General features: G+C 34.9%; 1 protein-coding gene across 2 annotated transcripts in view; it reads right to left on the bottom strand.

Moving 5' to 3' along the window:
• The window catches only part of LOC123717920 (transmembrane protein 131), a 40,726-nt gene extending 26,943 nt beyond the window's left edge, over positions 1-13,783 (bottom strand). For both annotated transcript variants that reach the window (XR_006754896.1, XM_045674193.1), the window contains exons 1-4: positions 13,577-13,783; positions 13,003-13,046; positions 9,450-9,668; positions 1,753-1,866 (exon numbers count right to left, since the gene is read on the bottom strand). Coding sequence is in view for 1 of the 2 variants with exons in the window: in XM_045674193.1 (XP_045530149.1) it covers positions 1,753-1,866; positions 9,450-9,668; positions 13,003-13,046; positions 13,577-13,670 (471 nt within the window). In the remaining variant the exon portion in view is untranslated. The remainder of the gene's footprint in view (positions 1-1,752; positions 1,867-9,449; positions 9,669-13,002; positions 13,047-13,576) is intronic.
• Positions 13,784-14,374: the final 591 nt, after the last annotated feature.

A 14,374-nucleotide genomic window follows, 5' to 3' on the forward strand; every position in this document is an offset into this window, starting at 1 on the left:
ACCTGTACTTTCAGGTCACAAAGTTTTTCTCCGATACGGCGAGCCTGTTCCTCCATCATCTGATGAGCCTGCTCCTCTTGACGTCGTGCCTGCTCCTCTATCATGCGACGTGTCTGAGCCTGTTCTTCCATCACTTGGCGTGTATGTTCTTCTTGACGGCGTGCCTGGTCTTCCATTATTTGTCGTGCCTGTTCTTCTTGACGGCGTGCCTGTTCTTCTTGACGGCGTGCCTGTTCTTCTTGCCGGCGTGTCTGTTCTTCAATCATTTGGCGTGTCTGTTCTTCTTGACGGCGTGCCTGTTCTTCCATCATTTGTCTTGTCTGTTCTTCCTGACGGCGTGCCTGTTCTTCCTGACGGCGTGCCTGTTCTTCCATCATTTGCTGCAGAGCAAGGAGGATGTTGCCATCGTTACTTTCACCCATCCCGCGGTTTGCATCGAAACTTTGTCGCCGGGCGGCGTCGCGTGCTGATTGCGCCCTTGTCTGCACTCCCTCCGCAGCTGGAGACTCTGCCACAGACTCCTCTTGATTCTCCCTTGGAGTAATTGGCATGCTTCTATCCCACTTCTGACACCAAAATGTTACGAGCTAGGGGATCGGATAGAAAATGCCGTAGATTTCTTCAAGGGTTTATTTCTTGAAAAATCAATGAGGAATTTATGGGCACAAAATTAATTGCAGAGATTCACTAATAACACACAAAAACACAGTCACTAAATACTTCACTTATGCACACTTCACACAGTACTTTATCACTTATATTCACTTTATTCGCACTTTATCGCTTCGGTGTTTCTCTCGTGTAATCGCATTCAAAACTAAGTGACTAGTCGCGTTTCGGCTCGCTTATATATCCCTGGGAATAATTCTAAACAATATTCGAGAACTTTCTAGGCGGCCTTGCTACTGAGTAGCGATTGCACAATTCTAGAACGTTCGCACTCTTTGTCTCTTTCGCACGTTGCTCCGTCCTTGTCGTTCGGCGTTCTAGAGTGCTCGTCTAGTTTCGAGAAAGTTCTGATCTTCTCTCTCTCTCTCTCGTATCATTTCGTCCTTGTCTCACACCTAGAAAGTTCGGTCTAGAATATTCCTTCATCAAAGGGGTATAACTAGGCCTGAAAACGCCTGAAAACGGGTCTCCTGAAAACTGCACCACTCGACTACACATGTTCTGAAACTGACTGAAAAAATGTTTCAGCTTCCTGAAAACTAGGGTAACATTATGGAAATTACAATAAACTAATATGTGATTGAGCCTCTCCTGAAACGGTCAGAAATCATATTACAGCCTGCTGAAAAGTTCTCTAACTAGTGGAAAAATCTAGAAACATTGTAGTCGACCCGTCTTCGTAACAATATATACATCGTTAGCGAACTGACGCCATCTTGGACTAGAAAGGCGAACCTAAACCGGCGTGGATTGACTTTTTTTCGAGACTTCGTGCGGAACAGACGTGTTTACTACACTACCCTCAGTAAAATTTAAAACTGTAAAGTACCTACGAGTTCTATCTTTTGACTGTTGTTTTAATTTATAAATTAAATTTCTTGTGTATTATTTTGTTTTTAAATTAAATCCGCTTTTGATAACTAATAATATGATATAAGTACTCTCCAGATTCAACAGAAATAAACGAAATTATATCCAATTCCCAGAAAATTAAAATTACCTAATTTGAAGCCGATTCAAATCAAAATATAATTTTTGAATGTATTATATTTACAGTGAGAAATGTAACAAAGGATAACTCACCGGATATTTGTGTACTCCAAGCGAAGTATGTATGTAAAGGTGAGCTGTGACGAGGCCCTCCCGCCGCCCCAGGTACACCACACTGAAGCTTGTATTGCCCTGAGGTGGTACTGACTGAAAGAATACAACAACAAATAACAAATGATCACAATGATTAGACAAATTTTAAAATACAGCCGACTTTCGAATTACCAAGATGTCATAATTGAAAGAAAACACCTTTTTCACCGGATTGAAGCTATGTATTATTATAAACTTATAATTATTTTACATATATTTTCGCGTGCTTTACAGCGTGCGTGGTCACGGAGACTGAAGACAAAAGGTGTTGAATGTCAAAAAGTATCACAGCAAAAACATCTTTTCTGTTGATGTTCATAAGTGTAATTATATACATATTATTCACAAATATTTATGTCGAAAGAAAATCCAAAATCTTTTTTATGAGTTAGCAACTTCAGTCTATCAATATACAAAGAGTTTGTGTATGAGTAATACTTCTAATTCTGGAGAGTATTACCGGCTGGGGATTCAAATTATCGCATGTTGGCGAGCGCGATTTTTCTTCAACTTAAATTTACCGAGGAGGGTCATTAACATTGATTTTATTTAATTTAACGAGTATTGTTCAAGGAACCGAAAATTTCAGATCATCTAGAGTCAAATGTACATGTATAATGCTCTAAGAATGATTTTATAAAAAAACCTGGCCTTCCGTCAGATCACAGCCCAGGATATCTGAATTACTATATACAATATCATAGGCTGTCTGTGGTCTGTTTTCCTGAAGCGTCGTCGTTTTAATAGAAAATAACGCCGTGGCTGGTGAAATCCAATCCAGCTGGTACTAGAGAAGGGACAAGTTCCAAGTACCCATAACAAGTATGCGAGACGTGGTGACTGGTCGGACTTGAATTCGTGTATGCGGTGATGTTAGTTATTTCGACTATGTATTTGCGTGTTGTTCCCACGAGAATGTAAGTTGCTCCTATTTCACCATGCCTCCTGCTGATGTCATGTGGAACATGGTGTAATGGTTGCAGCTCCTTACAAACTTTGTGTAAAACAAAAAAAAACTTGGCGATTAAAAAGAGTGGCGGAGAGTTTACTGCCAGTTCTCATCTTCCACTCTAAACCCTTAATTTGAGAACTGGCAGTAAATGTATACTTCTTTTTTCTTGACGTTCATAAGTGTACATTGTGTTACTTATGAATAAATGTTTTTTGACTTGAGCCATGAAAGTGGATAAAGCGAGAGACTGTAGCAAGTGAAGATCCGTGGTCTCTGCCTACCCCTTCGGGAAAAAGGCGTGATAATATAAATAAAATAATAATAAAATGTTTTATAAACCATCTATATATATATATATAAATAGAACAATAAACTAAAAATAAAATTACACACTTAGTAAAAAATCATATTCGAACAATGTTCTATGTTTTGCTTAGTTGACTGATCGAGTTTATTAAGCCTACCCACATTTTTGTTGTTGTTATGTTTTTATTATTTTATATACCTACCCACATCTGTGAGTCCTAATTATTAATCTTACTTTTGTATATTGTTTCTCAGTAAGCGAATTATGTATGCAATTCTTATGAAAAATAAATTAATTACGTTAAAGTAACTGTACATTTACCAAATTGAAAACCAAGCTGAAACCAATTAGTTTGGTCGAGATTAGTACTGGTAAGAATTTTCCATTTTATAACTAAGACAATCGAATACTGAACATACATTAGACACAATCTTAATAAAATACAAGGTTTTTATAAATATTCTAATACGTTCTAATTTCTGTATTTATTCCTTTCTTCTTCATCTCTTCTGTAGATAACGCAAAACTGAAACGCAGGAAAAGTTCGAGCTTGTCTCCCATTCCATCTCATGACAAGAATCGAACTCTTCCCGCGTCCCAATCTCGCTAGGTCTTCTTTCTTCTCATTACTTCTACTTTAGTTTCGAAATTTTCTGAAGGTGGTGTTAGTGGCGCCGCAAAACTACCAACTCTCTCCCCAGTCTTCGGACTCTGCGCCGGGGTGATGGTAAGAGCTTTTACTTGATCGATCCAGCAAGTAGGAGGTAGCCTTGGGGTCTGGTGCCCTCCACTCTGTCAATCACGATAAGTTCTTCTATATTTTCTGGATATCTGCGTGTAACATGTCAAAAAAACCCTCAGGAAAGTTTAAATGGTCAGACTTCGTGGCAAAACTCGTATTTAGTATTCAACACACAATTTCTGATATACGGGGGTCAAACACAGCTCCAACTGGATTTAATCCAAATTCATGTACAACAAACAGCAATGTCCATAAATATGATAAACAGGAAACACCAAAAGTTTCAGACGAGTCAATCAGAATATATTTTCGGAATCGTATTTAGATTTATAATAGAACGTCAAAAGAAAAAAAAAGGAATCCTATACAATTCTTTATCAAGATTTCAATATATTAGATTAATCATCATAGTACATCTTCCCCAATGCCTCTGATTTTTGGGCCGCGTGTAGACGCTTTAATACTGTTTTTTTTAATTGGGGTAAGACTAAGTCGTAGTAAGACATGTGTAAGCGTGACTCACGTATTAATTAACATCACAAACAACATCAAATTAAGATTATATTTGTTTTTGCTTTTCGATTTTATTTTATTTTCAAATGTCGATTCCACAGTTTGTTAGTTCGCAAAAGAAAATGCCTTGTAAAACGGACAGCGGAAGACTTCCTACCATCAAGGTGATGTTGATGAAATTTGGAATTGACACGGCTGGTACGGTGCTGAAACGAGGCAGGAGGGTTCAACGCAAACAATTCTTCAGAACACTCACCGTAGTACACTTTATAGAAAACGCAAAGAGGCGTAAAATAATAGTTTTTTTTTTAGAGATTAGTAAAGAGAGAGAATCATGCATATCAGTAATCCAAAAAATGTTACAAATTCCTCTTAAATAAAAAATTAACATACCATACAATGTAATATAAATGTCAATAAAAGCATAACAGACGTTATAACCGCAGCTGTCAAACTATCAAAGCAGATTATATTTATGCACGGTAGCTACATTTGATATTCTGTGTATAACATGAAATTACAATAATGGCTAGATTTTTATCAATTTAATTCGTGCCTGTGTATCGAACGATAACGATAACGGCCATTATAAAATCCAAATTAAAAATAGCTTTCATTTTAGATTGAAAGCAAGCCAACTCCTACTACATTTCTTGGCTGGCGGCTGAAATTACTACCGTCGCCATTTTGAAATGTCATACTGACATTGACAACATCAAAATCCAACTACAATGTATTTATATTTATTTCTTACATTATTAATTACAATTTCCGAGTCAATTGTCATTCTTAAATTGCACAAATTAGACGGGACGTGGACTATTATAAAACCATTTCAGATTATGGAATCTATAATTCGAATTAAACATTCATCATTTGCAAAGCCATCAGTAACGTAAATAAATATTAAGTTCATAACGTTATCATTCTTAAATTACACATACATATTAAGATCAATAGTTTCCGGTGAAATTAAACACGAAGACATTATACATCATAGTCTATATTAGCAATCCAACATTTCCCAAAGGGAAACGCCCCTCAGGGAGCAATTCGAAAATGGACCCGTTACTTTTTGAAAATTTACCTACTGTTTTGTTAACAATGCCCTAGTGATTTATTTTTTAAAAGATTTCATTTAAACTTCCTAAGATCCATTAAATTGTTTATATTATACGTATATTACATGAGGCACAAGAATTTTAGAAAGGTTGGCAGACACTGAATGATCTGTACTCGTTTTGTCACGTGACCAACGTCAATCAATACTTCTGATAGACTTGTTTATGTGCGCATCAAATATTCGCGGAGAGGAAACCGGCTGGCTTTAGAGCCAATAACGTCTTGTGTCGAGCACCGGAGGCTGATCACCAAGTAGGTGATCGATTACAAGTGATGATTAGTACCTATTCGATTGACAAACGATCATGAAACCTGAAAATGTTATAGCGCCAGTAGTTATTGCTGTACCAAGATAAATCACCATTTTACTGAATATTCTCTTACGCTTAACTTCCATGAAGAGTTTTTAGAGAAGTTTTTCGGACTGATACATGTAGCTGAGTGTCATTATCGGAAAGGCAAAATACAAAATACCATCCGTATCACCTCGACGTCCGTGGTTCCACAACTGAGCGTTTTCTAAGGCAGTTTTGCCACGCACCACCACTTTGTGGAACCAGCTACCCACTGAAGTATTTCAGAACAAATTCCACTTAGGGTCCTTCAAGAAAAGCGCGTTCCAATACCTAAAGGACCGGCAGGGCAACGCCCTTCAGTGTGAGTGTCCATGGGCGGCGGTATCAGTTAACTTTAGGTGATGTTCTACCTGTTTGCCTTCAGGAGGTCGTTCAAGCAATATTACGTATGCATTTACTAAAATTTATCCTTGTCAGCAAAAGTATGCAAAGCTCTCAAAAATTATAATACATAAACGTACATAAGCATAGACAATGTGTGGGTAATGTGTAAAAAAGTAAATAACTACTGTTGATAACCAAATATTATGTATTCCGGCTCAGCCAATATTTTTAGTGTAATTGTTTGTATATATATATATAGATAGCTGTATGAATTACGAAATAAATAAAAACATTTAAACCAAAGACAACAGAACGATTGAATTGAACCCGCAGTGGGTCCTTATAAAAATGTTGACATCTGCGCTTGAGACTGTTTGACCCAGTTCCCAACTGGTTTAAGTGATATGAAAGGGTTAATATGAAATAATTGTTGCGAAAAATAAATCGCGGTCGTTTTACTTGGCACTGTACGTACAGTTGCAGATGAGGCAAAAAGAGCTATAAAGAGCAACGCGCTGGTCACTCAAGCAAGCGTGTCACCAAACCCTTCGCCTTCGACTTAGACAGCTTGTTGTTGAAGTGAAACTTAACTTAAAATACCATCACATTTTTCCGTTACGTGTCACGTTTTTCTTGTCCCTAGCACGGTTGATTCGAAGAGATTCGAAGCCATTAATGACAATAATATAAATTAACGATAACAATGATACTAATAATTCTATTACAATTAATGAAATTCTGTAATAATCTTAGTAGTAATAAGGTAAAATGAAATAATTGTATTATTTGTATTCATGTCTATGATAATAAAAGCCTTTTGTTAAACTTTATCTAATTTAACTTTATTTAACCAATTTCTGTAAAGTTGTAGATCATTTTTCGAAAAATAAGGTCATAAAGAAGTTTCACTTCACACATACACATATTTTTTTAAAGAGAAGGCTCAAAGGAGTGCGTTGCGTTGCCGGCCTTTTAAGAAGTGGTACGCTCTTTTATTGACCTCACATTATGCCTTACATTGAATTGCTATTTTAAATTTTTTTATACAACAAGGCGAAGCGGCCAGAAGGCTTATCTGATGTTAGTAGATACCCCATGAACATTGGGATCGCAAGTGCGTTGACGGACTATTATGAATTGGTTATCTTATGGTATAATTGCGTACATTGTTGTGCATTGAAACGCACTACCTCAGTGTTGGAAGGCGCTTACCACTAGGCTAACACTATATATAATATATAAACTTTATAAATACAAATAGTTTTCACTATATATATATGTGTAAATATAACGACACTGGAGAGCTCGTGTATTTTATAGCGTTATAGAGAGCTGTCGTTAAATGAAAAGAAGAAAATCGTATAGTTAAACCATGCCTTCTACTTATTATTATATAAATAACAGTCTACATTCCAATTGATATCAGAGTTGCTCAGTCTCTAAATTTATTTAAAAATCTTCTTTTTGATAATTTTTCTTCTGCCTCGTAATTAGCTACTACTTATATATATTAATTGTGAATCAATTAACCTTTGGCAGAGCTATTACATGTCTGTTTACACATATTATTATTTATATTTTTTCTTTGGATTTCATTTTATTTAATTTTAGTTATTGTTGCATGTTATATTAAGTTTTTTTTGTTAATTAATTAAACACTTCTTGTATTTTACCCTCTATAGGTTTTTCTTTTATATTAGGGTTGCCTGGAAGAAATCGTGTTAGCGATAAGCCCGCCTGTTGCCTTATAACTTATGTAACCTACTTACTTTTTGTTGTATGGTAACAAAGTATAAATAAATAAACACACACACACATATATATATATACTATAAGCAATATATATCTTATAGTATTTTTTTCTACTTATTTGATTGATACATTGATTTTTAATTCGTATATAATACTGTCGATTGATTTTTATGTCGGACATAATACAAATTTTAGTACATTTTAATTTCTAAATAGTAGCTATTGTATTGTGATGTAAAAATCAATCAAGTTTTCAAAGGACAATAATACCTTATATACAATTTTCGTAGAACGGCTTGAGCGATTTTTATAATTTATTTTAAGCTAGGACTCCGAGATCTAAATGATTTTTGTATTTATTGTAAGCTATACATACTAACTAAAATTGATGTGTGTTATCTGGAATATTATATAATATTAAAAAAAACACCCTTTCACCACCAAACTTAACGTAACGTATAACGTTTACCGTCAGCTAGTACGTATATCTTAGTTATTATATTTATATTATAGTGTCCTATTTGAAAAAGATATATTCGTCGCAAAGTAGTTAAATCAAAGAGTTAATTGAATCTCTAGACAGTTTATTAAAAATCGATATTCAATCAAGTCTCTAAAGTTCCGTCAGGCAAGTGAGTGGCAACAAGACCAACCTAACCAATTACAATAAAGCAAAACACGGAACTTCCCAGCTCTCAGTTCTTCACCATCACACCGAAATAACAATCACAAATGCAATAATCATGGCGGAGTCTTGTTTTACATTGTTAATCAACACGCTGGCTTTCGGTCAGAGAGATAGTTAAACTTTTTCGACGCTGCTTTATTTAATTGAAAATCAGCCAGAAATATCGATCTTTAATTAACTGTCTAGAGATTCAATTAACTCTCTGATTTAACTGCTTTACTGCGACATATAAATGAACATTTGCTTATTATACTACACTATTTATCTTAGCTTTTTTGTGGCTTGGCCCTTTTTAGCATTTCTTCATTATGCTCCACATGACATACCTATTTTTAATAAATAATTATTGATCACTTAGAATGGAAGTTATAGGACGAAATTACTACGAAATATATTAATTTTATTGTACGTGAAACCTAGTTAACTGTGACTAATGATTCTTAAGATTAACTTAGATTTTTAATACTTTATATGTTGTAGGATATACTTAACGATAGAGTGACAGTTTCTCTTGCCAGTTCCTCTTACGTTCTACGCCCTTAACTTGCGAACTGGTAAATGTAAATTTACAATTAATTTAACTTCTTTTCTGACGTTCATAAGTGAATAGTTATTTTGAGTTTGATACTTAACTTTCAAAATCCTAATATAAAACTGAAATTCACATTCCGACTAATAAAGATTTTTCTATATTTTTTATTTTATATTAATAAAATTCTTGCAGCACATAAACTTTATATTAAGTTCCAATATGGTAACCTTCAGTGTCAGAACACCACCAAGAGTGCACCACATAACACACAGATGGGATTGGACTGATGGGAACACATTAGATGTTCAACTCGAAGCATACCACGACAATACGAGACCAACGCACATACCTTGGAATCAAAGAACGAAGCGTGGAAGTCCGGCGTAGTCCCCGCCACAGAAGCGAGGTGCAACGTTGTGTTTGCCATATTCGTTAGCGTAACTAATTGTGTGTGCGGCTCTGCGAGGGCGGAGCGCCCGAAGTGTAAAGCTGGTGGCCAGAGCGCCACACCTTCCACGCCCTCGCCAGCCTCGTTGCTGTCCACTGACATGGAGTCTGCGCCCCATTCCTACACAAACATTATTTCAAGTCTTTCATAAAATTTCTTAACGTCCCCATAACCACCATGAGGAATGGTGAATGAAGGAGCTATGTTGACTAATGAATACTTTTTCCTGCCTTTAAACATAAGACCTTCGAAATTTTTAATTCTTTAAATTATACTGCTTTCTTTCTTATCTATAATTATGTGAGCAGTGGTCGTAGGTTCGGACCCCACCTGTACACCAATGTTATTTCCATGTATTTAAAGCTTGCGGTTAACAGGATGAGGAAACCGGGTTACAGATACCGGCAACCAACTTGAACTAATGTCCTTGTCTGCGCAGAAGCGATTTTTAGGTATCACTGGGATTGCCGTGATTGGTTAATTATTTGACGTTTGTCCCGCGCTGTGTACGATGCGCAAACTATTCCCCACTCCCTTGTTTAATGCTCAAGAAGTTTGCCGGTACCTGTGCCTTACACCCAAAAAGTCGACGGTGTGTATCAGGCTGATAACACGAAACAGAAATCAGGGACCCACACTAGTATTAGAATTCTTTAATTAATATGTATGTTGTAATAGGACTGACAGTAACGAGCTATCATCATGGCTCCATTAATTAAAGAAATTAGTATCTCTGTGTGTGTCAGTTTCTATAACAATTAGAACATAGTTCTGTTTACGTAGACTTCGTATAGTAAAATGATATTAATAGTGATTCAGTGTACACAATGATCGGTGGTGGTGGAAAATAAATAAGTGGCGCTACAACCTTTCTAGGTCTGGGCCTCTGAATTCTGTGTCTGTTTCATGATTACTTGTCTAATATGCAAGTTGATCAGCCTCCTGTGTCTGACACGCCGTCGACTTTTTGGGTGTAAGGCAAGCCGGTTCCCTCACGATGTTTTACTACACCGTTCGAGCGAATGTTAAATACATAGAAAGTCTATTGGTGCACAGCCGGGGATCGAACCTACCTGAGGTGGTAGGTTCAATCCCCGGCTGTGACGAGAGTCGCACGGTGAAGCCACTAGGCCAACACTGCTCTATACATTTATACAAAAACAAATAACATAATACATAGAAATTATAAGGGATGTAACGGGCGGCCTTATCCCTAACAAGCGATCTCTTCCATACAAAGGAAGGAACTAAGAAAATAAATATGATGAGTACAGTGCAAGAAGTGTAAAAACAAATCTTCCAAAAAAAAATATATATAATCTTAATCTAAAATTATACAAAAAAGTAAAAAGCTAATCTGAAGGATTCATGAATTGCGATGAGAAATACAAGAATTACAAAAGTTACGATTAAGCAGGATAGAATATGGTTAAGAAATGTTTATGCAGAAGAGTTTTAAAAGATGATAAAGAGGTAGCCAATTGTATGAAGTCGGGCAGCCTAGTCCACAACTTAATAGCGGATACCAAACGAATTTGCCTAAGAAGGATGAGTATCTATTAGAGGACCGTAACATATAACACCGTAACAATTTGAATTCATTTTTATGATAAGAGGGAGTTTTGGGCTTGAAAAGAATTGAGTTTAGAATATGAAGGAGATGAATGTCACATCTGAGTCGAATAGGTAGTCTGAGCTGCCTGAGGAATTTAGACACACGGTCATATTTATTAAGACCAAATATATAACCTATGCAGATAATTATAATTCGGTAATGTTTCTTGTCTTAAACTTCTTTTGTTGTCAATCTCAAACCACATATAACCAACAACATAGACTAAACTACCAATGATTTTTATGATTGTTTACATGCATTGATACCATATTGGGCAATTTTCTTGTTGACATTGTAGTTATCAAACTCGTTTCTTCATGGCCATCTTTCATTTCAATAATGCAATGTATTTAATTTGCAATAGTCATATTGTAATAATATATTTGAAAATGAATGAGTGGGATCTGTTCCATGATCTGCTAATTAAGGCAATGTTTCCTTCTACTTTTAAGAATTTGAAGGTTTACATTTAATATATATAGCAAGCCCTTGGTGGGATTATAATGGAAACATTACCGTTTTGGCCACATTACACTGTTGTATTAATCAGTAAATAAAACAGATACAAATTAGACTGCTGACACATTGTGTATCCAGATAAAAGATAGACATATTCTGTCTGTATTTGTGTGTATTTAGGTGTTTTTAAAGGCATTATACAACTCTATAGTTTTCTATAGATCTCAATTGTAATATCTTGTTCTTAAAGCAGAATTTGTAAGATATGTTTTAGTTAACTACTCACAGAAACGTCTATTAAGTTTTGGGTAAATATATGACATTCACAAATAACATCTGTTTTTCTGGCTTCTTTGAATTAAACGATTTTTTAAATTGGTTCAGTAGAACTAGGGACTACAACTTGTTTTAATTGAAAAGAAACACAGATATTCTTAAATCTATTGTTGATACTAGATCTGTTTTTGATCCTAGAACAGGTGTGACAGGCCTTCTCACTAAGATAAACCAAATGAAGTCATATGGACAGGTCATATGCTATGGAGTTTCCATGAAAAATGAAGCAAATTATTAATGGTATGGTTATATACATATGATGGATAGTGTGGTAACCCTTGAGACAGAAAACAAAGAAGAAGCAGACAACGCAAGAGATGGAAGGATGTGCTCAAACTAACAGCAGGCTACAACTGGAGAAGAGTTGCAAAGGATAGAGTACAGTGGAATAGGTGAGACGTGGCCTTTGCCAAGAGCCAAACTGAACTCAGAGATATACTGTAATAAAAATATATCAAAGATCACGGAGTTTTGAAATATAATATTATTATTACATATTAAAGTATTGGCAAGAGATGACTTATCTCTATGATTTCTGATGCTCATCATCTGGGGTTTATCAGCAAGATCTCTTGTAAACCTACTAAAACTACCAAATACATACTACAAATAACAAATGTAAGGGTCATGTTTTTGTCTCAGTGATGTTAAAGAATTAGGCAGTGCACACATCATTTGAGCAAATGCTGCATTATAATTATAGATTAGATTGAATAGCAGAGATTATTATGTTGTCATTGTTTTAATCACAACAAACAAAAGGTTTAATGCTTTTGCACTTCAGTTGTTTTTTAAAGGAATAAATTTTATTATACCTTTATCTGTAGCTATCTGTTATGTTTTTAATATCTATATTTCTTTTTCCCAAAATTATAATAGTTACTTATACTATTATTCATTACTGTGCATTATATATTAAAATATTAAATTGATTCCATATAATAATTTATTAAAATTTTAATACAGAAAAATTCACAGTAATTAATGTTTTATATTAATATCATCTTTAATTATTATGATTAATTTATATGATTTAAGACTTACTTGAAATGCAATCCCTTCTGTGATAGAATCTTGCACTGAAGCACCTGTAAGCAATTATTGACCAATATAATACAAAATACTCTAGTTAAACGAAATTTCGAAAATCCCACATGGTAGAAACATTTTAAACCAACATTACTAACATTGTCTTACAATAAACAATCCTCAAATGATAAGGGGCGGAAGTGATAACAGCTACGCTTCGGCATAATATTACAAAAGTTATTCAATAATTGAATGTCGCTCTTGTACGCAACTCGGACGGTATGCGCAACTTGCGCGCTGCACATTGCATCCGCCTTGTTGCATCTTTACCGCCAAAACTACGTATTTAACCCATCACGAAGCCAAAAATAACCAAATATAAGCAGAAAAAACAACAGCGCTAGTCAAAAATATCATCGCGTGAAGGCACAAAATATATTCAATTTCGTTCCTAAAGAATGCTTTTAAAATTAGTAGATTTTACTTGCAAAGCAACCGATTATTTCGATAACTACTTAAATAAACATGTAGTACATGTTTTTCACATAATAGGTACTCATGTATTTGGAAGATGAGAAATCGATTTTACCATGGCTCTTCCCCTGGGCTGTCAACTTCGAGTAAGGAGATATATCAAATGATGTCAATAAAAATACGTAACACCACAAAATTTTCCGATACATTTTGCTGATTCAGTCTTATTAAACACCTTTTAATCTCATTTCAACATAACATTTGTTTATAAAAAGCACTATCGTAATTTTATCTCATTACAATCACAAGATGTGCGTTCAAGAAAAATTGAGACGAAAGTCAAAATCAAATAACACATGACAAATTTGATCTACTTATGTCAATAATTTGATTGCTCACTTCATGTTGACAATTGACTAAATATATTATATCTACGAAGCAAACATAAACGAAATATCTGTATATATTGTAGTAGTCTGTTAATTTGCAATTTGCTGTTAAAAATGCAAATTTGTATTTATTCTCGCGTGTAGTTTCCCAACCGTTTACTTGAAACTGGCATAAAGTCAAAACTATTATTTTAATATAGCAATAAATATTATTAAAAAAATATTTATTGCTATATTGAGTATATAACCGAATACACAACCTATTAAAATGCTTTAGCCCCTTGAAAAAGGAAACAGGGAGAAGCCTTTGTCGAGGAAATATGCATAACTTTGTAAAGTCGTTCTACACTGTTCATTTGACGTAAGTGATAAACGTATTTATTTGTTTATATAATCACATACATATAATAAAAGTAGGTTACATAAGTTATTAGGCAACGGGCGGCCTTATCTATAACGAGTGATTTCATCCAGGCAACCCTAATTTGGAAAATCTAAAACCACCTTCAGAGGGTAAAGTACAT

This window comes from Pieris brassicae, chromosome 13 (assembly GCF_905147105.1).
Source record: "Pieris brassicae chromosome 13, ilPieBrab1.1, whole genome shotgun sequence".
In the NCBI taxonomy this organism is placed as follows: Eukaryota; Metazoa; Arthropoda; class Insecta; order Lepidoptera; family Pieridae; genus Pieris; species Pieris brassicae.